A 27,582-nucleotide genomic window follows, 5' to 3' on the forward strand; every position below is an offset into this window, starting at 1 on the left:
GCCCTTCATGTCTCTGTGGGGAGCCAGTGTCATGGAGTAGGGGAGGGAAACTCAACTCTGAAATGGGACAGATGTTGATTTGAACCCAGCCCTACCTGTTCCCTAGCTGAATGATGATTAGGTGGGTCAATTAACTTCTCTGGGCCTCTGTTTTTTCTCTCGTGTGAAATGGGAACAAGGCTGCCTGTGTTGTGAATTGTGAGGATCACCTGAGAACATGCCTGTGAAGGATTGCAGCGTGCTTCCCCATCAGCAGGAGACCTTCGTCAAAGTCCTCTCTGTTTATACACAGCCCATGGGCCCACACACTGTGGGATGATGGATTTTTTTTTTTTTTTTTAGTTGAAGTATAGTTGACACACAATAGAGTATATTGGAACAGTGGTTGCAGGTGTACAACACAGCGATTTGACAAGTTTGTAAGTTATGCTGTACTCGCTGCAAGTGTAGTTACCGCCTGTCACTACGCATCACTCTTACAACACCCTGAACTGCATTCCCTGTGCTGAGCCTCTCATCCCTGTGACTTACTCCATAAATGGAAGCCTGTATCTCCTGCTCCTCTTCACCCATTTGCCTGTCTTCCCATCCCCTCCCCTTTGGCAAACCATCAGTTTGTTCTCTGTATTTAAAGGTCTGGCTCTGCTTTTTGTTTGTTTGTTCATTTGCTCTGGGGTGTTGGTTTTTATCATGTAAACATATAAAACAAACTTTGACATATTAATGAGCCCCATCAGTATAATTAGAGTGCGCAGTAATTAAGCATGAAAGGTAACCAACTTGTAAAGTTTTCCTGCTCTCATTTTCTTTGATGTTCTTTGGGATCTGTTAGCAGTACCCGTGTGCATGGTCCATGCTGTGTGCAATAGAATCATCATCATGATCACAAAGAACTCAAATGTCACGAGGTGGTGGGGGGGGGGGGGCTGTTGGGAGGCTTGTTTCTGGTCCTAGCTCTGCCATTTAATACTGTGTGGTCTTGAGGGAGTTATTTCCCTCCTTGGGGCCTCGGGTTTCCCCATCTGCAAAAGTCTACTTCAGGAACATTCCACACTTCATAAGGCTGTCATTATGGGCCCAGATATGGAGCACACATTTCACAAGCCACAAAGCAAGTACCAGGACCACAGATGCTTCTTTGAGTTAGGAAGTCGGCAAATGTTAATACCTTCGTTTTCCAGAAGGGAAACTGAGGCAGAGTCCAAAGTGGGTTTAAAGCTTCATAGTTTCTTGCTACTCCCCAACCCTCTGCCTTCAAAGCCACACACTTTAGGCTGTGAGACCCTGGAGAGAGAGTTGGGGTACAGCGCACCCTAAGGAGGCAGGAAAAGGATGGCAGAAAAGGAAGCAGAGATGGAGGAGACCCAGTGGGAAGGGGACCTGCGGCAATGCGGCAGGGACGGCAAGGGAGGGGAGGGGGTGGGGGGAAGGAGCTGCGCGCGACGTACACAAATGTTAGCCCTATAACCGGCCTGCTGGCATTACAGTGAGACTCTAATTTGTGTCCTAATCAAGTGGAATGACACAGGCAGCGCCGCAGGAAGGGCTCTCCGACAGCCACAGGGCGATCCCCTGCTCTTTTGAAGGGTACCAGGAATGGCAGCAGGCTGGGAGCCACTGGTGTAACGAAGGGAAGCTGTCGGCCTCCTCACTCCCCCACCCCCGGCTCCCCGCCCCTGTCCTCCCTCCACCGCCACCGGTGTGTGGGGGAGGGGCAGGGGGACAGGCAGGCAGGCGGAGAAAGAGGCCTCTGAGTTGCCCTCTCCCGGATGTGCCTGGATGGCATTTCCTCCGTAGACCCCTTCCTGCCCAAGGCACTCTCGTGGCCCTGCTGGGTGTTTGGAGAACAGAATGAAAGAGAACTTCCCTGGGCGGTTTAAAGCTTTTAATTGCCCTGTGTGTACCTCCCTGAGCGTCAAGGCTCAGGCCGCCTCTCTCCCGCTTGGCTCTGCCCAGGGTTAGCTCCACTCTGGGACAGTCAAAAAACTTTCCACTGGGGCCTGATTCTGTACATTTAGGTTCTTGTTAAGAGAAGCCACTTGTTAACTACAGAACTGAAAGCAAATGTAACTTGGACAGCAGCGAGACGTTTCTATAATAAAAAATGCACGGTTGGAAAACACTCCTATGTGCGAGCCTGTGGACCTGTTGCTTGAGAAGCCCGTGGTGAGCGGCACCACGTGGATCTCAGAGTCAGACACCGTGATGGGGCTGGCCTCTATCCTCCCTGTGACCTCGGGCCCTTGTGGTTTCCTGGGGGTAACAATACCTCCCTTTAGGATTCTTATGAGGATTAGAGCTAATGCATACAAACACCTACTTACTTATTTACCCTAGAATTCAAAGCATACTTCCTGAGGGCCTACTGTGTGCCAGCACTGGTCTAGTTAGTGGTTAAGAGCTCAGGTCTTTCATTTTAGAGATTCACCTCTATGGAGCTTCTGCTCAAGAGGATACTTCATTAAAAAAGAAAAAAAGAAGAAAAGAGCTCACCAGCCTTTAGAAACAGAAAAGTAACCTTAGTCAGGTTACCTAACCCCCTGCACCACCCTTTTCTCATCTGATGAATGGAGAGGACAGTAATACCCCTACCTGGCCATGTTAGTGTGAGCGTTAAATGAGATGCTACGCCACAGCACTCAGTGTCTGGTACAGAGCAAGTGCTTGATGAACTTAGCTGTATTTATTAGTACATTGGAATTGCTCAATAAATCAAAGAGCGTAGATTTTGTAACTGGGTTTCTAAAATGTAGTCACTCTACCTTCCAGTGACAAAGGAAAGCAGATATTTCAAAATGGGCCCCTGTGGGCATGAAGGGAGCTTGCTAAAAACTCGGATTCCTTGGGTCCATTTCAGAAGTGCTGAATCCACATCCAATGGGGCCTGAAATTCTGCCTTTTCAAACATTGTTTTTCATGATTCTGAAGTACACTAAAATGTGAAAATTCCTGGGAGTAAGAGGTAAAAATGCTCCGCCATTAAGGGGGATTCTCTGTGGTGTGCAGAATAATGGCTCCCCCAAAGATGTTCATGTTCTGATCCCTGGAACCTGTGACTATGTTAGGTTACAAGGGGGAATTCAGTTAATAGTAAACTTTACAAGAAGGAGATTATCCACCCAATGTAATACATGTATCCTTAAATGGAGTAGAGGAAGGCGGAAGAGTTAGAATCGGTGGAATGGCATTGTGAGGAAGACTCCACTGGCCTTGAAGATGAAGGAACGGCCCCCCCACGGTGAGGGATGTGGGCAGCCTCTAGAAACCAGAAAAGGCAAGAAAATGGATTCTCTCATAGACCCTCCAGAAGGAACACAGACCTGCTTGATTTGAGTCCCATGAGACCCATTCTGGACCTCTGACCTCTAGAATCATGATAAATTTTTGTTGTTTTAAGCCACTAAGTTTGTGGTGATTTGTTACAGCAACAACAGGAAAGGAAAATGTCCTCTTCAAGCATGTTGGATTCGTGTCGCCAAATCTGGAAGACCCATGAGGCCCAGCCTTGGGCTAGGGTGGGAGCCTTGAATGAGGGGAGCGACAAGGGAAGGAGCCCAGCTGCCCAGTTGAGGGCTGCCCTCATGGATTTGCTGACCCCCCTTTTGTTATTTTGTCCTTGTTCATTTACTCTCTGATATTCAGGACAGCTGTTGAACAGGACTCACATACATCAGGGAGGCTCAGAGTGTCTACAAACTGCAAACAATCTGGAGGCCCAGGGGATCTCTGTCATGTTTCCCACCTCAACCAAGAGGGCCTGAAGCACCTGCAAATGGCCCAGAACCCTGAGGAAAGGGAAAAGAACATTCCAGGAACCTCCCAAGTGGAGTGGAACACTCCTTCCCCACACCCTGGATTCTCTGGAGATGGGAAAATGAAAAGCAGTTTTCACACCCACACCCTCCCGAGAGTGGGCCTTGCCAGGACTTCCACATCCCTTGGTTCTTTGCTCTCCAGGGGCTCCTCTGGCACTGGGCTAGCCTGTAGCCCTTCTTCTCCTCTCCCCCTGCTACTCTCTTCCCTGCCACCTCGTGTTTCCCCTGCTCTCTGACCTGCTGAGACCCACTGAGTGGCAGGCACTGTTCTGATGGTTTTACATGCATCATCTTTTTTTTCTCCTGATTTTATTATGAAAGTCTTCATACAGAAAAGTTGGAAGAGTGATGACCCATATTACCTGTCACCTCAAGTCAACAATTCTTTACTTATTTTGAGGGAGGGAAAGAACGCATGCATGCAAGCAGGGCAGAAGGAGGAAGAGAGAGAATCCCAAACGGGCTCCTGGCTGTCAGTGCAGTGCTGTGCAGCGCTACTGAATCTCACGAGTTATGAAATTATGACCTGAGCCAAAATCAAGAGACAGACACTCAACCAACCAAGCCACCCAGGTGCCCCTAGATTCAACAATCCTTAACATTTGCCAGGTTAACACATATATAACACAGGTGTGTATGGTTTTGTTTTTGCCAAATCTTTTGACAGCTCAGCCATCATAATACCTCTCAACACCTCGGCATTCATCTTTCAAACCCCATAGGATCCCTGCAAAGTCAGTACAGGTATTGGCCCCAGTTGCCACCTGAAAGATTTTTTTTTTTTAATTTTTTTTTTAACATCTATTTATTTTTGAGACAGAGAGAGACAGAGCATGAACAGGGGAGGGGCAGAGAGAGAGGGAGACACAGAATCTGAAACAGGCTCCAGGCTCTGAGCGGTCAGCACAGAGCCCGATGCGGGGCTCGAACTCACGGACCATGAGATCGTGACCTGAGCCGAAGTTGGACACTTAACCGACCGAGCCACCCAGGCGCCCCACCACCTGAAAGATTTGAATGTAAGAGTTTGAGGTTCTAAGAAATGGACTTTCTTGCCCAGAATCACACAGATAGTGAGCGACAGAACTGAGGTTTGAAGCCAGGCTCTCATCCTGTCTTCTAGTTGAATGGTTCTAGAGCTCAGAATTATGGTCATTGCAGAAGGCAAGCCTCTGGCTTTGAGTTCCTGTGAAAAAACTCAAAGCATTTCAGAGAGACAAAATTTCATCTTAAGAATATATCCTTAAGGTCAGAGCTACCACTTTCCAAGAGGTTGGGTATTTTCTGAGATGCCAGGTTACTGGAAAAGATGTTCAAGGTGCAGGCCCCAGAGGAACAGATCGTTAGAGATGCAAGACTACTGCTGCTGGAATGAGGTAACGCTTCGGAGCACCCCATCATGTACCTGAATGTTTTCCCATCCCAAATCGCCGTGAAATTTTCCTAGTTTACTACTCACTAAATGTGTGAATAGGACGTCATCCCCTTTGACTATTCGACACTCTTAAAGTCTTATTTTACTTTATTTTTACAAGATTTTATTTTTGAGCGCCTGGGTGCTCAGTCAGTTAAGCATCTGACTTCAACTCAGGTCATGATCTCTCAGTTCATGGGTTTGAGTCCCACATCGGGCTCTGTGCTGACAGCTCAGAGCCTGGAGCCCACTTCAGATTCTGTCTCCCTCTACCTCTGTCCCTCCCCGTCTTGCACACTGTCTTTCTCTGCCCAAAATAAATAAACCTTAAAAAAAATGTTTTTAAGATTTTATTTTTAAGTAATCTCTATACCCAATGTGGGGCTTCAGACAGAGCCAGGCAGGTGCCCCCTTAATGTCCTATTTTAGCTTTATATTTCAGAAATGATGAAACATAGATGTGTTCGATAAAATACAAAATTTAAACAAAGGGAAGGGGGCCTGGCTGGCTCTGTGGGAAGAGTGTGTGACTCTTGATCCTGGACATAAGTTCAAGCCCCAAGTCACCATTGAAGCAGGAGACAGGCTACTTGTCCTCATTTTACTGGTAGAAATTCCAACGCATACAGGGACGTGCCCATTATTCCCAAATAATGAAGAAATGCTGAATGGTGGGTCTCAAAATGTGGGCCATTAGCCACCTGAACCCAAACAACCTGGAAAGCTTATTTAAAATATAGACTCCTGGAGCGCCTGGGTGGCTCAGTTGGTTAAGCGTCTGACTCTTAGTTTCAGCTCAGGTCATGATCTCACAGTTTGTGGGTTCGAGCCCTGTGTTGGGCTCTGCACTGACGGCATGGAGCCTGTGTGGGATTCTGTCTCTCTCTCTGCCCCTCTCATACATGCTCTCTCTCTCTCTCAAAAATAATACATACATACATACATACATACATACATACATAATAAAAAATAAATAAAATGTAGACTCTGGGGTTTACCAGGGAATCAGGTCACCAAGGGATGGGCCCCTCTTAACACCTTACCCAGGTGATTGTTCCTAACCCAAGCCAGAGAGCCAGTGGCTAAATTCCCAGACTATGACACCACACTAGGTACACTATTCTATTATACTATACTATGGGACTCCCTGCCAAATCGCTTTACTTTCTCAATGACCCATTTGTAAAAATTCTGAGCAGTTTATTTTTTAACGTTTAAAAGTTTTTTTTAATTTACCTACCGTAAAATTCACTCTTTTTGATATACGGTTCTAGGAGTTTTAACAAATGTAACCCTGTAACCCCAACCACAATCAGATTACGGAACAGGTCATAATCCCCCCCAGACTCCTTTGAGTCACTCCCTTCTAGTCAAATCCTTCCCGAAACTTACCTCTGGTAACCACTGATCTCTTCCTAGTCCTGTAGTTTCGCCTCTTCCAGAACGTCATATAAATGGAATCATATAACACATAGCCTTTTGAATCTGGCTCTTTCCATTTAGCATAAAGCATTTGTTGAGCGTAACAGTATTTCATTCCTTTGCGGCTGAGTAATATTCTGTTGTGTGAATGTACCATGATTGTTTATCTTTTCCCCCAGCTGAAGGACATTTGGGTTGTTTCTGGACTTTGATGATAAACTCAATGATCCAAATTTAATTACACTGATTCTTTTCCATGGAAGAGTAGCAGTCTCATATAGTACCAGTGATAAAGGAGGGTAGTAGGTAGAATGAAGGCAATAGCTCACATATGGTTCCTGCCAGTGGGTCATCTGTTTTTTGGGCCAGGTTCAGGACTTAAATTTGTCATTATGATAAACCTTCTGGTCTTCCAAAACCATAAAAATAACAGGGTCTTACAGAGTGCCTCAGAGCCTATTTCTGACAAATGAAATGAAAGGCTCTTGGCATGTCAGACCCCAGAATTCCCCCTGAAACCACCTGGGTGAGCCTCTCTTGTCTTAGAATATGTTGTGTCCTGTGGCAGAGTGAGAGTCATAAAGCACCATCATCCTTCTCTACAGTTTGTGATGCTTTTGCCCAACTGGATCTATCTGATCTTCCAACAGACCCAAGAAGGAAGAAAGGAAGATATTTTTACTTGCACTATTTTGAAGATGAGTTTGTAGGAGCTCAAGGAAGCTGGTACTTGTCCAAAGTCAATGAGTCCCTTTGGTGAGGAAGAAACCCTAACTCCAATCCTCAATCCGGCAGTTTCCGGTTTTAAAGTTTTTTTTTAGAATGGTGATTTATCTCTTGAATCTGCACATTTGAGAATCAACTCTTCTCAGAGTAAGTGATGGGGTGGGCAGAAAGAGAACCAAGCCGAGTTCAAATCCTACCTTTGCTTGCTGGCTGCATGGCCTCAATGTTCTCACAAGACAGGTGACACTGTTACTACCTCCTACTTAGTGTTCAAAGCTGAGAGGTCTCAGAAGAGCTAATGCAAGTGGGTAAGGCATACAAGGTACTCTGTAAGTGGCCGCAATTATTATCAACATGGTTTCTTAGGAGAAACTATAGAATGTGTACACCATGAACTCCGTGTGGCGGGTGCACTCTGCCCCTGAGCAGGATATCCGAGGCCTGACTTTTCTGGCACTGACAGAGGAAACCAAGGGGTTAAGGAGGAGGCCTGGAAGCTGGCACAGCTGCGGGCCATTCGTTTCTAAGTTTCTGAGGAGGGGCTGAGGGACACAGCTGAGGCAGCTGCGCACAGGGACGCTGAGGGTGTCTCCGTGGAGGACACTGGGCTGAAAGCTTTGTGTTTCTTATTTCTGTACTTGGCTTTACACTCCGGAGGGGAGTTCTTCACGTCTGAGCTTGGTGTTTGAGCCCTGGCGCTGATGGTTCCCGCAGTCAATGGTTCGCCATTCTTTGTGAGGCAATATTGCTATTGATGTCGGGCCAGGGTGGTTAGGAAACGGGATCTTCCAAATGGGGACTTTGTGGTTTGGCCACACCGAGCTGTGCCTCCACAAGCACAGTTGGGGGTTGAGACAGTTACCCACAGGGTGGGGCTTGAGGGTGAAGTGGTGTTTCTCCGCCACTGCGCTCCTTCCCCCTTCTCAGCAGCATTACCACGGCCCTGTGTGGCCATATCGTGGGCTCAGACTCCACCAAGAGAAGGGGCTGTGTGGGAACAACTGGACCCTGAGGAGGCTCCTGAGAGTGAAAAGCGGGAGACCAAGGTGCCAGCTCTCTGAAGGATGAACCATATGCCCTGCCTGCCTGTCTCCCACAGCACAGGGCCCTGTACAAGACCCGGGCCAAGAGGTGGAAAGGCGGTGGGCCTGGAGAAGTACACTCCACCCTCTCTGGGAAGCCTTTTATGTCCTCCAGACAGCCAGAGGCGCCTTCTGCCCTGACCTCCCTCAGCCCTGTGTCCCCTCCTCTATGCAGCCCTTGTCAGTGTATTGTAATTACTCATGGGGCTGGCAGTGCCCCCACCGCACCTACTACACGCAGCCATGGCAGCTGCTCAGAACACATTGATGGAGTGACTGAATGGATCTGAAGAGACAAAAGAAATCTGAAGATAGCTCCCAGAAGGAGCTGAAGGGGCTTCTGGACAGGGAACCACTTGCTCTGCATTTTTTGCCCTGATGGAAATCCTCTCACAGAAGAGTGGCAGCTAAGAGCCCTCACTCCTGCCCTCTGAGTTCGATTTCCTTTGAAATTCTCCTTCCTTTTTATTCCAACTATTTTCTAGAAGCAGTGAGCACTGGCTTGGTTTCAGGCACATGTGATGTTTCTCTTCAAAGCCACCACTGATGTTAGAGACCTGCCCCCAGTTCTGCGGTCCCCTCTGGTCAGCCAGGCAGATGAGGTAAACTTGTTCACTGAACTCATTTACCTTGTTCTTGACCGTGGCTTCGTGCCCTGCCCCTTCGGTGCTGAAGTAACAGTATTCATGAGAATATGGAGTGAGCTCAGTCCTGACCATTGAAAAGGGAGGCTGAACAAAAGCATCTTAAATGAGATACCTACTGTGCGCTGGGTAGTGGGGGAAGGAAGGAAAGAATACAGAGCCCATGTCCATGGTCTAATGTGGAGACGACAGCTAATGACCATATAGTGTGAGAAGAGCTAGGATGTGGTGAATGACCAAATGGCAAAGCTGGTGACCCCTCTGGACTTTGCATTAGTTCACATGGCCTGCCCCTCTTCATCTGGACTCATGTGGGTGGCCTGTCTCCCTCAGCAGGCTGATTCTCTCCTCCCAGGCAGAGGCAGACAGGAAGATGCTCAGGATCCAGGCTAACTGAGCCAGTTGGACATTCAGTTGATTTGCAGAAGCTTTTATTTCCACATATCCATTTGTTGATGTTTTTCCTCATTCTCATTGCCCAAGAGGATTGATTATACGCGAAATTGTGATGTGTATTCTATGATCTGCCTAGAGAATTACCTCAACATTGGCCAGAGCTTAGCATTCTTAGCCACATGGGGCTCCGGAGGTACATACAGTAGGACCCAGAACTTCTGGATTCCCTGCAGCCTGAGCATCAGCACATTCTAGAGGCAGGGACTAGGATGCAAAGTAGGGATGGAGGGTATGGAATAAATAGTCTATGCCCCTGGGCTCGAATCCCCTTTTCCCTGACGTGTGCTTCTCCCACTGACTTCTAAACCCCTGGGCCTCCAAGGGCTGCCTCTGCTCCTCAGACCCTTGTCCTCTCCTCCAGCACCTAGGTTCCCTTTGCAAACCCTGAAGCCCAGCCACAGGAGAATAAGCAGCGGGAGAAGTCTCTCAGCTCAGGCCAGAGAGAGGAGTCCTAGGCCATAGCTATTTTCAGAACTAAAATTGAAGCCCATGGTTTATTTCCTCAGCACTTAATTAGACTCCAGCACTGCACAGGGCTGCCTCCTTCCCGCCCACGAACGAAAGCCTGACCAGTGGGTTTGGGAGCTGACGCCATGTCACAGGCAGGAGGGCTGGGGCCTGGAGTATTTTTACTTATGGGAGGCTATGGAGAACAAAACCACTTGGCCCGGTGCCAGTTAGACTAAGTCAGTTGGGAGAGGGAGCATAGCAGGAAAGCTGTTATATCATCCTTCCTTCTTTGAACTGTGTTGTAAATCTGCTAGACAGGAAATGGGGATTGGGAGGGGGAGGGGACTGCATAGCCAGGCTGGAGTGGGGGCTGGTTACCACCACCCTCAGAGCCCAGCTTAGGCGAGGCCTTGTCCCCAGGGGAAGGTAAGGGGAGTGGGGAAGACTCACATGGGGCTGGGGCATGGTGGGTGAGAGGGCACACTGTGTTCAAAGCTTCCTGGGTCAGGTTGGGTATAGGGTGACTGTATATGCCTGTGGGTGATTTCTGGGCTGGCTTTAGGTCCTCCAAATAATACCACTCAAACAAATAGGGTTTTTAGAGCTGGAAGGAACTTTGAGACCCTTTAATGAGGATGTCAAGGACAATAGAGAAAAAAGAAATGACCTAAAGCCACACAGCTAATGAGAACCGAAACTGGGGATGGGAGGGGGGGTGGCGTCTTCTGACGTCTGTAAGATGACTGTTCTAGATCTCCTTTTCTTACTGTTGTTTCTGGGCTTTCATTCCGGAGCAAGAGTAGGCATAAAATGCAAATACGCTTGGGTAAATGACACATTAATTCAGTTCACGTTAAGAACTAAATAATTGATGTTTAATACTTTACTGAGGAGAGATTTTGGTGAGTGAGAAACCCCTGAGCTCCCTGAAGCAGCACTTCTGACCACAAGGGTAGGAGGCATCATCTATTTATGATCAACCTAAGACCATGGGAGCCTCAGTGTTCCTGGGGGTGGGGGGGTGGCAGTGAAGGGAAGATGAGACCTGTGATGTCTCTAAAATAGAACCAATTTCTTCTGAGGGAGAAGTGAAAATAGGAAACCTGGCTAATGGCTTCCCATATTCATACATTTGTGCAACATTTCCCCACAAAAGTCTGGAAACCAGCCTTAGGAGCACCATCGCTGTTGGAGTAAACTCCTGCTCCCCCATAGAACCAAAGAACCTCCTGTTTTCCACTTCTTCCCCTCCCACAACACTCCGAGGCTGCCTCTCAAATGAGGAATCCTATGACAATAGTCTAAGACCTTCCTACCCACTCCAGGACCCTAAATTAAGTTAAATAATGGCCATACCTAACCTTTATTTTGCTTTTGTTTTGTTTTGTTTTCGTTTGGTTTGGCCTGGTTTTGGCCAAGCACTTCACTAGCATTATCCCATATCATCTTGATTATTATTATCATCTCCATTTCACAACGAGGACATTGAGGCTCAGAGAGGTTAAATAATTTTCCCAAAGTCACCTAAGTGACAGTAAGAGCCACAACTTGAACCAAGGGAGACTTATTCTACAACTTCTGTGTTACCCACCTCAGGCTGCTTCCAATGGTGGAAGTAAAATTCTTTGGAGTGCAGAGGACGCTAAATAGAATTTCATCCAACAGCAGGAAGGAGGCCCATACTGTTTATCACCTAGGCTGAAGGATACAAAAGGGTGAGGAGTGCTAGGCCCTGGAGGGTGTCTGGCTGAGAGCTGAAGTTGGGAGTGAGGTTGCCATGTTCTGCCATGCCAGAACACAGTGTTGGGTGTACATTTCTGGTTTTTGGGCAAATAGCCTAAATATCCCTTTCACTTCTCCTTGGCAGGGTCTTGGGCCATTAATACCCTATCACCACCATCCCATTCTTATACTGGTCACCCAACTCATTTCTGTGACCTAAACCTGCAATTACTTGATGTCTATTGAATGCAAATAAAACTGATTCTTGACACCCAGGGACAGTTGACATAAGATCTTGGTTGTTCTCTCTTCTCCTGTTACTTCTTCCCTATCACCTCCACCAGGGAGCACACAAGTGGAAAATATGTTTGTTCATTATTAGTCTTTTGCTATAAACTAACTTTGTTAGTATTTCCCACTAGAAAAAGACTAGTGGGGAAATAGTTTGAGGCTTGTACCTTACCTTTTTGTGTGTGCATTCCCTGTCATCTGATAGCCTAGATAACATCTAAACTTTTTTCTTAGTTGGTCCTTGGCTGTGTTTGTTGAATTGTTGTGTTGTGTTTGTGAATTATATGTCATCTTTTACCCAGATCCCCCCTTGGTCAAATTCTATGCTTGATGAATATGGATAGCACTGGACTCTCACTGTATCCCATTAAATGAATTCATACATGTAACATACTAGGACATTTCCTGGCCCAAAACAAACACCCAATAATTGTCAGTTATTATTGTTGATGTTAGAAGATGTATTTGAAAAAATAATATTCAAAATCGAAGGCATCAATTTTTTTTTCTTGTTGTTGTCCTGATATTTTTCATTATAGCAACCAGGACTGAAGCAAATTTCCTCAAGGACAGGAACCAAGGATGGTAATATGGAGCAGTACTAGTTATAAACCCATTAGGGGAAGACTTCTGCTTCTAGTTATTATGGACTAGCTTGTATCAGATCAATGCTCCACATGAGAACAACTAGAAAAACCTAGATTTTGTTTTTAAATGTTTATTCATTTTTGAGAGAGAGAGAGCACGAGTTGCGGGGGGGGGGGGGGGGCGTCGCAGAGAGAGGACAGAGGATCTGAAGTGAGCTCTGCACTGACAGCAGAGACCCTGATGCAAGGCTCGAACTGACAAACCGGGAGATCATGACCTGAGCTGATGTTGGACTTAAGATTAACCAACTGAGCTACCAAGGTACCCCTAGATTTTATTAAAAGTGAGAAACATCTATTTGAAAGCATTGGAGACATATAAGACAGAGTCTAAGGTATTAGAGAAAAAGGAAATAAAGAGAGGTGAGCAGCTTAATATATGCAGCTACTTTCTCCCAAGAGACATTTGATGATTCTGAATAAGTTAAGTACAGAGAAGCTGAGCAGCTGAACAGGACTGTTGGCAGTCTTACAGGGGTAAGGAGACAAAAATTGGGATTCAGAGCTTTCCAAAAGGAGGGGACCTGGTAAACAGCCCAGTCTTCAGCTGGGAACCTTGAGGGACTACACCCTGGTAATAAAGCTAGCCCGAAAATAGACGAGCACTCACAGAGACTGTAACTCAGATCTGAATCAAACCAATCTCCGATTAGACTAAGAAGTTATACTCCTTGCTAACTGCCTGCCAGAAGCAAAGCAAGTCCTCTTCGGAGGAATATGACATCATCCAGGCTCTCAAATTATCGTTACATTTTTCATATGGTGTCTGGCATTAAACAAATAGATGATAACAATAACAACAAAACCAGGCATAACAGGAGCTAGGAACAAATGACTGAAAACCAAAAGAAAAAAAATGTAATTTAAACAGATATGTTGAATATATTTTAAGAATAATCTAATAAAAATTCTAGGATTGAAATTAAGAACTCAGAGGAAAGATTTCAAAGCAGATTAGACTCAACTGAAGAGATGATTCATGAACTTGAATATAGACTAGAAAAAAATATGTGGACTTCACTACAATTACAGCAGGATAAAATTTTTAAGAAATACCAAAAAGAAAGACTGGGAGATATATGGGGTTCGGTGTAGACATTTGTGTAATTAGAGTCCTAGAAGAAAAGGAGAGAGACTGTGTAGCATAAACAATATTTGAAGAGCAAATAATCTAAGGATTTAAAAACTGATAAAAGACATAGAGGCACAGATAAATACAAAGAAAGTTACTACTAGACCCATCATTGTAAAATAGGTAACAAACAACTAAAGACAAAAACTATAAATGCAGTTAGTATAAAAAAATAATAAAACACATTTTGTTCAGGGGCACAAAATAAGACAGCCAAATTTTCAATAAAAACAATGGAAGCCAAAAAATAATGAAATGGTATCTTTAAAAGGCCAAAAGAAAGGATGTGGCTGGAGTTTGAGGAGCACAGGGCCAGCGACGCTGCAGACCTGAGACCTGAAGCAGCCTAGAGGCGGTGAAAAATAGCCCTGAACGCCTGCAATAAAAAATGGCCTCTAATACAACTACATTGCAAAAAGTGGGAAAGAAACAGAAAGGAAAGAGTAAAGTAGAAGAGGCAGAGCCGGAAGAATTTGTGGTGGAGAAAGTAGTAAATGGGAAGACAGAGTATTTCCTGAAGTGGAAGGGATTTACAGATGTTGACAATACTTGGGAGCTTGAAGAAACTTTAGATCGTCCAGAGTTAATTGAAGCATTTCCTAATTCTCAAAAAGCTGGTAAAGAAAAAGACGGTACAAAAAAAGACTCTTTATCCAACAGTGAATCTGATGATGGCAAATCCAAGAAGAAAAGAGATGCTGCTGATAAACCAACAGGCTTTGCCAGAGGTCTTGATCCTGAACAAATAATTGGTGCTGCAGACAGCAGTGGAGAATTCACATTTCTCATGAAATGGAAAAGTTCAGAAGAGGCAGAGTCGGCATTGGCAAAGGAGGCAACTATGAAGCGTCTTCAAATTATAATTGCGTGTTCTTTATTTTAAAGTTCATTTCTTTTGAGACAGAGAGAGAGAGAACGAGTGGGGGAAGAGCAGAGAGGGAATCCCAAGCAGGCCCCTCACTATCAGTGCAGAGCCCAACGCAGGGCTTGATCTCACGAACTGTGGGATCATGACCCAAGTCAAAATCAAGAGTCCACGCTTAACCGACTGAGCCACCCAGGCACCCCAAATTGTAATTCTTTTTTTATGAAGAGAGATTAACTTGTCATTCTTGTCTAGAAGATGAAGCTCAATGATATATCATTTGGGGGAGTTGTTAGGGATTTTTTGCATCTCTAGCACTGGTTACTTTGAATAAATAAAAGCTTTCTATAGTTGCTTCCTTTATCAGAAAAGAATATTTGAGACCATGGTATATTATTCCCCTGCATTAGAGAGCACCTTTTCTTAATGCTGGGGGAAATCTTCATAGTTGGTACTCAACCAGAATTTGTGTTTAATTCCTACATGCCTAAGGACCATTCTGGGCTTTTTGTTTATTTGGGGTTTTTTTTGTGTGTGTGAGTGTATACATAAAAATACATACATAAATAGTTTTCTTTGTAAAAAAAACATTCACCCAAACAAAAGCAGAATTTCATGACCATGGATAAGCCCATGTTTCTGGGATGCCGTCATTTTCAGCAACCTAAGATATAAATCACTTAAAGTAAATTGAAATTTTTCCTGAACAGGCCTTAACTTTTAAAATTTCATAATTAATTGGACAATTTAAATATACCGTAAACAACTTAAATTGGACAATTTAAAAGTAGCCATATCAGAATCCATATCCATATCTATAGTCATATAAATGCAACTTTATTTGCAAGATCCCTGAAAGAAAAATTTTAGCATTACCAACAACCTCCCCACCCACATGAGAAAACTAGACAAGTCCTGGTGTGTTTAAATTAGGTAAGCAAAACTTAGTTACGTGGACATTTAAAGTTTCCTTCTGGTGAATCATTCCTTTGCAAGAGGTTGAAATCTCTGCGATATTGACTAAAAGGTCACAATTTATGGAATGTCTAAGACTTTGTTCATGGAAACGTAATCATAATCAGATAGTTAGAAATGTTGACAGTTTAGCACCTGCTGGAATAAATGGGGGGACAAACTTCCGTATTGTAAATTCTTGACCTGCATGTGTTTTCTTTACCCCAGCTCATTCCTTACATGCAGGCTCAATCTTCTCAGTATTTGAGTTCCTGGTTCAGCAGAAACCAGGAAAGACAATCATCAGAATGTTATCCAACTGTATATTGTTTACTTTATTGTAAATATTGGTAAATAGTGGTCAATAGTTTATATTCAAAAGGATAAACAAAAATCAAAGGCTAAAGGAAAATATCTACTAACCTAAAAATTCTATACCCAGAGAAAGTATCGTTCAAAAATGAAAGCAAATCGTTCGAAAATGAAAGCGAAAAAAAGACATTACCAGCCAAACAACTGAAATGATTTAGAGCTTGCTGACAGACACTAGTGGGAAAACTAGTTTTTCAGGTAGAAGGAAAGAATTCCAAATGGAAGCAAGAAGATGAAGAAGGGGATAAAGAGCACTGTAAAGAGTAGACATATGAGGGAATCTAAATTAGTATTGACTGTATAAATATATATGTATAGAATATATGTTGAATTAAAGTATGTAACAATACACAAAATGTAAGTGGAAAAAGGAGTTAAAGTATTCCAATGTCCTTATCCATGAATTGAAAAAAAATACTAATTGGACTTTAATAAGTCAAGGATGCATGTTGTAATCCTTAGCTCGAGGCTAACCAATAAACATAATAAAAGAATCAATGACTAGTTCATAGAAGAGGGAAATGAAATAATAATAATAAATATTTTATTCCAAAGAAGTTAAGAAAGGGGAAAAGAAAACAGAACAATTGTAACAACTAAAAAATAAAAACATGGTAGATTTGGGACACCTGAGTGGCTCAGTTGGTTAAGCACCCGACTTTGGCTCAGGTCACGATCTCTTTGTTCGTGAGTTCGAGTGGCACAGAGCCTGGAGCCTGTTTCAGATTCTGTGTCTCCCTTTCTCTCTGCCCTTCCCCCTCTCAAAAATAAATAAACATTAAAAAATTTTTTTTGAGAAAAAACATCAAAGATTTATATCCAAATGTGTCAGTAAGTGTATTAAATGTAAACTAAGAGTTCTAATTAAAAGATAAACATTGTGAGACTGGATTAAAAATAAACATACCCCTACACCCAAATATAAGCATACAGAAAGAATAAAAGTAAAAGGAGGAAGAAATATATTTCTAACTAAAAGAAAACTGGTATGTTTATACTAATATCAGACACTGTTTAAGGCAAGAAGCTTTACAAGAAATAAAGTAGTACATTTCATAAGGATAAAAATGTCAGTCCATCTGAAGGATATAGCAATTCTTAATTGTACCTAATAACACATCCTCAAATTTTATAATGTAATAATTGACAGAACTAAAAGGAGAAATGGAACTTTTTAAATAAAAGATTTTTTTTTTTTTTTTAAGTAATCTCCATGCCCACTGTGGGGCTCAAAACCATGACCCTGAGATCAAGAGTCACATGCTCTACTGACTGAGCCAGCCAGGCGCCCCCAAAATGGCACATTTTAATACACCTTTCACTTCTCTTGTTAACTTTTAGAAGAAGCAGCAGAAAACAAAAACCAACTATAGGGATATAAAGAATTTGAATAATACAATTAACAAATGCATATGTGATCTACTTATTATGTATAGAATACTGCACACAACTGCAGGATACACTTTTAAAGTTTTGATTACACATGGTACATTTACCAAAATTGGCTGTATGCTGATCCATAAACAAATCTCAGAAGATTTAAATAATCTTTTCCTTTCCTTCCCTCCCCACCCCCTCTTATACTATCTTTGTCAGGTTTTGGTATTAAGGTTAAACTGCCCTCGTAAAATGAATGGTAAGTGTTTTTTCCATTTGTTTTCTTTGGGACAATTTATGTATCTATGACCAGAGTAAAAGTCAGCTAGAAATCAATAGCAAGAAATACCTAGAAAGATCCTCACAATTTCAGAAAATAAACTTCTAAATAATCTGTGGGTCAAAGAAAAATGAGAAAAAACATTTTGACTAAATGACAATAAAAATATATCAGAACAGGTGGGACCCGGTTCAAGCTGTGCTTGGGTAGAGACGGCAATTTGTAGCTTTAAACGCAAATGGTGAAGAAAAGCTAAAAATCAGTTATATAAGAATCTATCTCAAGAAATGGAGGGGGAAGGGGGAACCCAGCTAATTAAACCCAAGGAAGTAGAAACATAAGAAAGATAAAAGCAGAAAATTAATGAAATAGTAAACAAATGTACAATGAGAGAATCAACAAACCCAAAAGTTGGTTCTACAAAAAGATCAATTAATATTGATAAACCTCTACCAAGAATAGTTGAGAAAAAAGTGGGAAACAAAGTATCAATATCAGGAATGAAAAAGAGCACCTTGCCACAGTAATACATTTACAAGAGAATCCGAGGAGGGGCACATGGCAGTCTCAATTGGTGGAGTATGCCAACTCTTGATCTCGGGAGTCCTGAGTTTGAGCCCCATGTTGGGCATGAAGCCCGCCAAAAAAAAAAAAGATTATGAGGATATTTTGAAAAGTTTTCTGCCAACACATTTGAAAATAGGAAATAAATTCTTCAAAAAGGACACTTCAGTGTGCCTGGGTGGCTCAGTCAGTTGAGTGTCCAGCTTCGGCTCAGGTCATGATCTCATGCTTTGTGGGTTCGAGCCCCACGTCAGGCTCTGTGCTGACAGCTCAGAGCTTGGAGCCTGTTTCAGATTCTGTGTCTCCCTCTCTCTCTGCCCCTCCCCTGCTTACGCTCTGTCTCTCTTTGTCTCTCAACAATAAATAAATGTGAAAAAGGACACTAGTGGGGCGCCTGGGTGGCTCAGTCGGTTAAGCGTCCGACTTCGGCTCAGGTCATGATCTCGCGGTCCGTGAGTTTGAGCCCCGCGTCAGGCTCTGTGCTGACAGCTCAGAGCCTGGAGCCTATTTCAGATTCTGTGTCTCCCTCTCTCTCTGCCCCTCCCTTGCTTGCTCTGTGTCTCTCTTTGTCTCTCAACAATAAATAAATGTGAAAAAGGACACTAGTAAACCTGAGACAAGGGTAAATAGAAATCTAACTAGTCCTATATATATCAAATCTATAATTTAAAACCTTTCCTTCCTCAAGGAAAACTCCAGCCCCACATAACTTCATTAGTGATTTCTTCAAGAATTTAGGGAAGAAATAGCAACAATCTTACATAAACCATAAACTCTCCTAGAGAATAAAGAGGTAACAATTACTACCTTGTTTTATGAAGCCAACTTAACCTTAAATCCTGACAAAGATCTTCAGAAAAGGAAAATTACAGTCCAAACTTTGTTATAAGCATAGAAACAAACATTCTTTCAAAATATTAGCCTAAAATATGTGAAAAAATGTAACCAATTTGAGTTTATTCTGAAAATATAAGGAAGGTTTAACGTTTAAAATTCAATGAACACTGGCAGATACCACTTTAACCAAGTGATCGAGGTTACCATCGCCAGTAAGAAGACATATCATGCATCCCCTGGGGTCGTGCACTGGGAAGAGCATATCACCTCTCTTGTATATTGCTAAAAAATGAAAGTCTTCAATCTAACCCTGAGAAGACATCAGACAAACCTAAATTAAAGGATAGTCTAACAAGGGGCGCCTGGGTGGCTCAGTCGGTTGAGCATCCAACTTCAGCTCAGGTCATGATCTCACTGTCTGTGAGTTCGAGCCCCGCGTCGGGCTCTGTGCTGACCGCGCAGAGCCTGGAGCCTGCTTCTGGTTCTGTGTCTCCTTCAATCTCTCTGTCCTCTCCCCTGCTCATGCTCTGTCTCTCTCTCTGTGTCAAAAATAAATAAACATTAAAAAATTAAAAAAATAAAATAAAAATAAAGGATAGTCTAACAAAATACCTGACCAATTCTCTTCAAAAGTGTCAAAGTTGTGAAAGACAAGGAAGGACTGAGGAACTGTCAAAGATTAGAGCAGACTAATGAGATGCCACAAAATGCAACATGGCATTGTGAAATAGAAAAAGAACATTAGTGGAAAAACAAGTAAAATCCAACTAAGTATATAGTATAATTAAAAGTATTGTACCAATATTATTTAAGTTTTGACAATTGTCCTATGGTTATATAAAATGAGCATTAGGGAAGTTGGGTGAAGGATATATGGAAACTCTATTATTTTTGCAACTCTTCCATAAGTGTAAAATTATTTCAAAATAAAAAGTCAAGATAGCTCAATGTAATTAATCACATGAACAGAATAAAAGGGAAAAGCTTATGATTGTCTCAAAAAGATACAGAAAAAACATTTAAAAAATTCAATATTCATTTATGATTAAAAATAAATTCTTAGCAAACTAGAAATATAAAGAATTTCCTGCCTCCTATAAAGGGCATCTCTAATCCTACAGCAAACATCATAATCCCCCTAATTTGGAAATGAGACAAAGATGTCTGTTATCACACCTATTCAGAATTAGACTGGAGGCTCACAGCTAATGCAATAAGGCAAGAAAAAGAAATTGGTGTGAGAAAGAGAAAGAAATAAAACTGCCATTATTCATCAGCATCATGGATAATATACAGAAATATATATGAGTATGTATGTAAAACATATTATTTATATAGACATAGCTATAGAGAGAAGATCCAAAAGAACCTACATACTAAATAAATTAGCAAATGAACTTAGCCAGGTAGCTGAATGCAAGAGCAATATAAAAAATCAATTATATTCTATGTACTAAAAATAAATCAGAAAATAAAAATTTTAAATGATAATACGTCATTATAATAACAACAGGGGCACCTGGGTGGCTCAGTTGGTTGTGCATCCCACTTCGGCTCTGGTCATGATCTTACAGTCTGTGGGTTCAAGTCCCGTGTCGGGCTCTGTGCTGATAGTTCAGGGCCTGAAGCCTGCTTTGGATCCTGTGTCTCCCTCCGTCTCTTCCCCTCCCCTGCTTGTGCTCTGTCTCTCTCATTTTCAAAAATAAATAAACAATAAAAAAATTAAAAAAATATTAAACACCTAAAAATCAGTGGAAGATGTACAACCACCTTCATGCAAAAAGAATAACATGTCATTGAACTAAGTTAAAGAAGACCCAAATAAATGTTCAAGGACTAGGGGACTAGGTATTATAAACATGCTCTCCCACATAATTTACAGATTCAGTGCAGCCCCAGACAAATTCCCAGAAATTGATAAACGGATTTTAAAATGTATATGGCAGTGCAGAAGGCCAGGAAGGGCCAAGATAATATTGAATGACAAAGTTGGATAACTTATACCAGTGGTTATCTAGTTTTATTTAAAACTACAGTGATTGAGATAGTGTGGTATGGTGCTAAACAGATGTTTAAGATAAAAATGGTAATTCAGACCAGGAGGGGAAGGCAGTCTTTTCAAAATCATACTGGATCATATGAGAATCCATATAGATTCATATGAGGCAAAATGAACCTCAATAATGAGCTCACACCATTCACAAAAAACAATTCTAGATGGATTGTAGGTTTTAATGCCATAGGTAAAATAATATAGCAACTAGAGGAAACATAGAGTATCTTCATTATTTGGGGTAGGTAGGCAAATATTTCTTTCAAGAGACACAAAAGCACTAAGACTGATAAATTAGACTACTCTAAAACTTAAAACTTTTTGAAATCAAAAGACATCATTAAAGGGGCGCCTGTGTGGCTCAGTTGGTTAAGCATCTTGATTTTGGCTCAGGTCGTGGTCTCACGGTTCATGGGTTTGAGCCCTGCATTGGGCTCCATGCTGGCAGTGTGGAGCCTGCTTGAGATTCTCTCTCTCCTTCTCTCTCTCTGCCTCTCCCCTCTCTTGCACTCTCTCGCCCTCTCTCTCAAAATAAATAAACTAAACTAAAAAAAAAAAAAAAGACATCATTAAAAGGGTATATGATTCTATTTACTTAAAGTTCAAAATAGGAAAAATGAATCTATGGTTTTATGGTCTGAGGTAGGCTAAATAGTGCCCCCCCAACATATCTCTGTCCTAATCCCCTGAACCCTGGGATATATTACTGTGTATATAGTAAAGGAGATTTTGTAGCTGTCATTAAATTAAAGGTTTCAAGATAGGGAGATTTACCTTGATTATCCAAGTAGACCTAATCTAATGATAAGGATCCTAATAAGAGGAAAGCAGAAGGATCAGAGTCAGAGAAGAAATGCTATGATGCTGGCTTTGAAAATGTAGGAAGAGGGCCATAAGTCAGGCAATGTAGAGGGGGCCTCCAGAAGCTGGAAAAGACAAGGATGTTCTCTCCAGAGAGCCTCTGGAAGGAATCAGCCCTGCCAACATCTTGATTTTAGCTCAGTGAGACTGATTTGGGATTTCTGTTCTCCAGAGCTATAAGAGAATATTGTTTCAAGCCACTAAGTTTGTGCTAATTTGTTACAGCAGTAATAGGAAACTGATACATGGTTGGAACCCTGGTTATCGATAGGAAGGAGGGGAGGGGGCCCAGGTATGGGGAGCTGATAATGTTCTACTTCCTGATGTAGGTGGTTACATGAGCATATTTTGTGAAATGTATGATTTGCGTACCTTTCTGAATATATAATTCAATAAAAATTTATATAATAAAGAAAGCAAAAATTCCTTATTGGGGAATATGTTCTAGGTTCCCCCACTATAGCCGGCACAGACCTTTGCCAGGAAGAGGAGTTGAGAGAATTCTCTCTGTTGAGAGAATAGCTGAGCAGAAGAGTAATTCCCAGATGTCACTTAAGGACATCACTAATAGGAACATATATTTCATGTTATGAAAAGAGGAGTCCTGTGCTCATGTTAGAAAATAGTCTTGGCTTGTCTTATCTCTAAGTATAATCCTCCCTCTTTGAGAAATTTATTTCTTCCAGCAGCCTAATATTCAATCAACATATAAAAGATTAACAAAAGGTTTTATAGCAGGAAGGATGAACTTAGAGACCTCATTATCTCAAGTGGTGATACAAGATTAAGACAATAAATAGGCTTTTGTAAGTTTTAGATAAATTTGTGGGCGTTAGATCCATACTTGGCTATTAAAGAGAAGCCAGGATGCTTGGGGTATGGCTCTGGCCCTTAAACTTGACCTCATGAGGACAATCATGTGCTTCCACTGACAACGGACCTTAGGTCTGACTCAGTGTAGCCATTCTTAGGTTATTAAGAGGAAGCAGGCCAGCAACCTGATCAGAAGCATAGGCTTTGCAGCTACCGGATGAAGTCTCAGAGGATCCAAGCATCAGCCTCACAACTATTAAATTAATAATATTGTTAAAGACCATGTGTTTTCATGTGGGAGCAGCCAAGGTCATAAAACTGAACATGATGTTGGACTCAGTGACCTGGTTGTCCCAGCTTTGGTTTCAGGTCTTCCCCCGACCAGCTGTGAGACACTGGGCATTGGGCATGCCATTTAACGTAGCTGAACCTCATCTGTGAGTAGGGATCCTGAGACCACCCCAAGAGGCTTATTTTGGGAGTTGAATAAGAAGTGATATGAAAGCACTTAGTCAAGTGTGACACACTATTTAAAATTTTTTTTTAATGTTTATTTTTGAGATAGAGAGAGACAGAGCATGAATGGGGGAGGGTCAGAGAGAGGGAGACACAGAATCCGAAACAGGCTCCAGGCTCTGAGCTGTCAGCACAGAGCCTGACGCGGGGCTCGAACTCACGGACCGCGAGATCATGACCTGAGCCGAAGTCGGCCGCCCAACCGACTGAGCCACCCAGGCGCCCCTGTGACACACTATTTAAATGTGAGGCATTACTATTGGTTTTATTCACAAAGGAAAAAAAAAGATAGTGCTCTGGTTACCATACTCTACTGTCAGAAAGATTTTTCTTTCTATCAGTAAGATGCCCTGTGATAGGAGGATTCTGTGGCCAAAAAAGTTCAGGGATCTCTGAATTAAGGTATCTCTGCATTTAATTTTTTTAAATGTTTTTATTTATTTTTGAGAGAGAGAGAGAGAGAGAGAGAGACAGAGCATGAACGGGGGAGGGTCAGAGAGAGAGGGAGAGACACAGGATCTGAAGCAGGCTCCAGGCTCTGAGTGTCAGCACAGAGCCTGAGGTGGGGCTTGACCTCACAAGCTATGAGATCATGACCTGAGCTGAAGTCAGATACTTAACCAACTGAGCCACCCAGGTGCTCCAAGGTATCTCTGCATTTAGAGATTCCCAGTGTTCATTAGTCCTTTTTATCCCTTCCAGAAATACAAACACTCATTAGCCTTTTAAAGTCCACCCCCACCCCCGTGCCCCGCTGCCCCAAGAGTTCCTGCAGGAAAGAAATCAGTTTAATTATATTTAACTCAACATTCAAACATATTTGACCAACAAAGCCACATCTCTGTACACATTCATACTTTCATATTCTGCCTACGTGGCCTCATTCATACCCACGTCCTCAATAACCCTCATACACCAGTCACTTCCGAACTGATATTACTATTCCAGGCCTCTCCCATGAGGTTCAGATCTATTCATCCTGTGGCTTCCACCTGGCAGTCTCAAGGGCGCCTCCAACTTTATCTGTCTAAAATGTCTAAAATCAGACCTTCCATCCTGTACCTAGATCTTTTCGAGGGCTCCCTAACTTGGTGAAAGGCCCCAGCATCCCCCCAATTCCCCAGGTAGAAACCTCACACCTCTCTCCCTATCATCCCTTATAAAGCCCCCACGTTCACCCTATCACAAATTCCTGCCCAATATACATCTAAATATGTTTTGAACCTATCCCATTCTCTGTAGCCCTGTGTCCATCACCCCTTGAGCTGTCATGTGTACCCCTCTAAGAGCTCTCTACCTGGTCTCCCTGCTTGCTCTCCTGCCCTCTCAATTCCATCTTCCAGGAACATGTAGGATACGTTTTTAGAAACCAAGTCTAATTCCTACCTTAAACCCTGTTATTATTTCTCCTTGTTCTTATGTTCTCGGTGCCCCGGTCACCAGGTTTCTTCTATTTTCTCAGATGTCCCACAGCAGTTCCTTTGCTTATGTCCTTTCCAATGTCTAGAATGTTCTCACCCTGCCCCTCCGCCACTCCTTTCACTGAAATAACCTTTGCTCAACCTTTAGATCTTCACCTGAATCCGACATCCTCAGGGAAGCTGTCCTGACATACACCCAACCACCCCATCTGCCATGGGCCTCTCCTTTGTGCAGCTGCTCAAATGACAATTCCATATTTGTTTTTATATTATTGAAATTAGGGGCACCTGGGTGGCTCAGTTCGTTAAGCATTTGAGTTTGGCTCAGGTCATGATCTTGCAGCTCGTGATTTGGAGACCCATATTGGGCTCTGTGCGGACAGCTCAGAGCCTGGAGCCTGCTTCTGATTCTGTGTCTCCCTCTCTCTCTGCCCCTCCCCTGCTTCTTCTCTGTCTCTGTCTCTCAAAAATAAATAAACATTAAAAAAAATTAAAAAAAAAAAAGAAATGAATGTCTCTTCTCCCTCACTAGACCACAAGCTTTATGAGGGTAGGGCCTTGCCTATTTGACTCCATATTATCTATCTAGCAGAAAGTTTCACAAATATTTTTCGTTGTAGGAAAAAAAATCTCTTCTTCTCAACACATCTCACGTGTGTGATTTCTGCAGTCCTGCCTCACTTGCCTCCAGCTTCTTCAGAAAATAAAAATTCAACTGGTAAGCTCTCCCTTCTTTTCTCCCCAGTGATTTCCAAAGAGCCTCTTTCCCATGAGCTCCGTTTCCAAACTGACATTATGACTGGGGCACAACATGCATCCTACGAGGCCCTTTTCACAGAGACTGCAGTGTGCATGGCACCCCTGGGCCGGGCAGGACCCTGTGAGCCAAGACTATTCGGCCTTGTCTTTATTTCTGATTTAAGTCTGACCCAGAGCTTGGGGTTTGGGGGCTCCCATTCCCATCCCGAAACCCCACCCCCACTGCACTCGCACAGAAATACACTCAAGCTTTTGCTTGGGTCCTTTGGGGGAATTGGGGTGTTTTCTTTTTCTCTTGCTTGCTCTGGTTGGTTTGATCCTCAGGTCAGCCCCTCTCTTTCCCAACTTCAGGCTTTAGTGCAGGCTGTTTCTTTCTGGGAGGGCCACCCCACCCAACACCTAACCTCCTTTCTTGCTATGGTTGAACTCCCACTCATCCTTCAGGCTTCAACTTACATGCGGCTTCTTCAGGGTGGTCCTTGCTGACAAATCAGGTTTAGGTCACCCCGCTATTCCCTTTCGTGGCATTCCACACTTTTCCTTCAAGACACTCATCCCCGTTTGTACTTCCATACCGTGTATGTATTTATTCATTTAGCAGTTATCTCCCTGCTAAACCATCATCAACCCCATAAAGGCAGGGCCAGTGCCTATTTTTCACCAACCCTGTGCTCAGCCCAATGTCTGTTTATAGAGCAGACCTTCCCTAAATGTGTACTGAAAGAAAGACAGCAAATTAACCAATGAATGTGGTTGCTCTCAAAACAGCTTTTGACCCTTGGAAATCTGCCTGGCTTGAAAACAACTTCGAGCCCAAGCAAAACTGAAGGAAGTGTAATTTGAAGAAGCAAATTGTGTCTTGAACTTGTCAATGCCAGTTTTCTATTTTGATTTATTTTTTTCACCTCTTGGGTTCTGAGGGACCTTGCCAGTCTGTAATCTCCGGGGTCACGTACTTCCCTTCTGCCCTGTACTAATAGGCCGCCTGGGGGCTTACTGGCCTGGGGTTTAAAAAGTCCACAGGTGGCTTCTCTCCACAGCCAAAGGGGATGTTCTGGAGGGCAGGACTGGGTATCCCCCTTCCCGTGCACCCTGGCCCTCAGAGGCAAGGCTGGGTACGTGTGCCTTCTGTTTTGTAGAAACAGACTTGTGCCCTCTTGGTTCTCTGTTTGGGGCCTGAATTCATTCTTACTGTGAGAGCAAAGTGACTCCAAAAGCATTTCTGTAGTAAAGCTGGTAGCAGAAAATGCCAGTGCCCACCCATACTCACCCTCCCCGCCCCCCCGATCCTTCTTACCATGTCTTGTGCGCCCAGGCCTTGGTATGCTTTTGCTTCAAAGCGAGCCCTGTGGTTCCTTCTGGCATGGTCCTCAGGGCTCTGGAGCTGCCTTAGCTGCGTGGAGGGAGGGCCCCGAGCACACTTACGGCCCATGGGGTCAGGCTGAGGCCACCCTCTGGGAGCCTTGGCCTGCATTCCTCCCCAGTCCTGCCTTGCACCCGCCATTCCCTGCCAGTATCCTTGTATTGTGTGCACACAAATCCTCACCTGGGGCCTGCTTCGAGGGCCTGACCTAAGACGGTTGGTGTCAGGAATGGAACTGGGAAGCAAAAGCACACTGAAGCCAGGAGTGAACAAAAACCACAAAAAGGACTCCAAGAGGACCTGGCGGAGCATAGCCATCGCCCGCTAGCATCCCACATTCAAATTCAGAGTCTCCATGATGGAGATTGACCACAGTTTATGGGAAAACTTACAAGAGGAGGGTTGGTCGGACAAGTTACGGTCCTCACCTGCTACAGCTGGTTTGGAGAAGAAACTGATCTTCTCATAGCCCTCCTCTACCCCTCACCTTTGGCTAGGTGGCACTGGTACTGGTTGTTCCCTGGCAGGGTGACCCGGCCCTTCATCCTCGAGGAGTCTGAGTCCCTGGTTACCATGGCGGTGCTTGCTAGAATTGTCAGGTCATAGTTACACTGGGCATGGAAGTAACCTGGAGCTGCCCAGAGTTCCACACCTACTCCTGCCTGGCCCGTGGTAGAGGGACAGAGACTTCCCTTAATTATTCCTGCCAGGATGGCAGCTCCTTTCTTTGCCCAATGGTTTCCCAG

The 27,582-nt window shown here is 43.4% G+C and overlaps 1 protein-coding gene and 1 long non-coding RNA gene across 3 annotated transcripts; one reads left to right on the forward strand and one right to left on the reverse strand.

Annotated features, from left to right (window-relative positions):
- Positions 1-10,460: 10,460 nt before the first annotated feature.
- LOC131514655 (uncharacterized) lies at positions 10,461-27,414 on the reverse strand. Its single transcript, XR_009263193.1, has 3 exons — positions 27,265-27,414; positions 26,771-26,866; positions 10,461-10,789 (listed from the first exon to the last, which is right to left on the reverse strand). It is a non-coding gene; the product is annotated as an uncharacterized LOC131514655 (long non-coding RNA).
- On the forward strand, positions 12,827-17,511 carry LOC131514654 (chromobox protein homolog 3-like). Of its 2 annotated transcripts, XM_058734894.1 has the most exons (2): positions 12,827-14,339; positions 14,395-14,550. In XM_058734894.1, the coding sequence occupies exons 1-2, from the start codon at positions 14,190-14,192 to the stop codon at positions 14,548-14,550; spliced, it is 306 nt and encodes a 101-aa protein (XP_058590877.1). In that variant the 5' UTR covers positions 12,827-14,189. The 2 variants fall into 2 exon arrangements, with proteins under 2 accessions (XP_058590877.1, XP_058590876.1); XM_058734893.1 differs by having other exon boundaries at positions 12,838-17,511.
- Positions 27,415-27,582: the final 168 nt, after the last annotated feature.

The sequence above is a fragment of the Neofelis nebulosa genome, chromosome 6 (assembly GCF_028018385.1).
Source record: "Neofelis nebulosa isolate mNeoNeb1 chromosome 6, mNeoNeb1.pri, whole genome shotgun sequence".
Classification (NCBI taxonomy): Eukaryota; Metazoa; Chordata; class Mammalia; order Carnivora; family Felidae; genus Neofelis; species Neofelis nebulosa.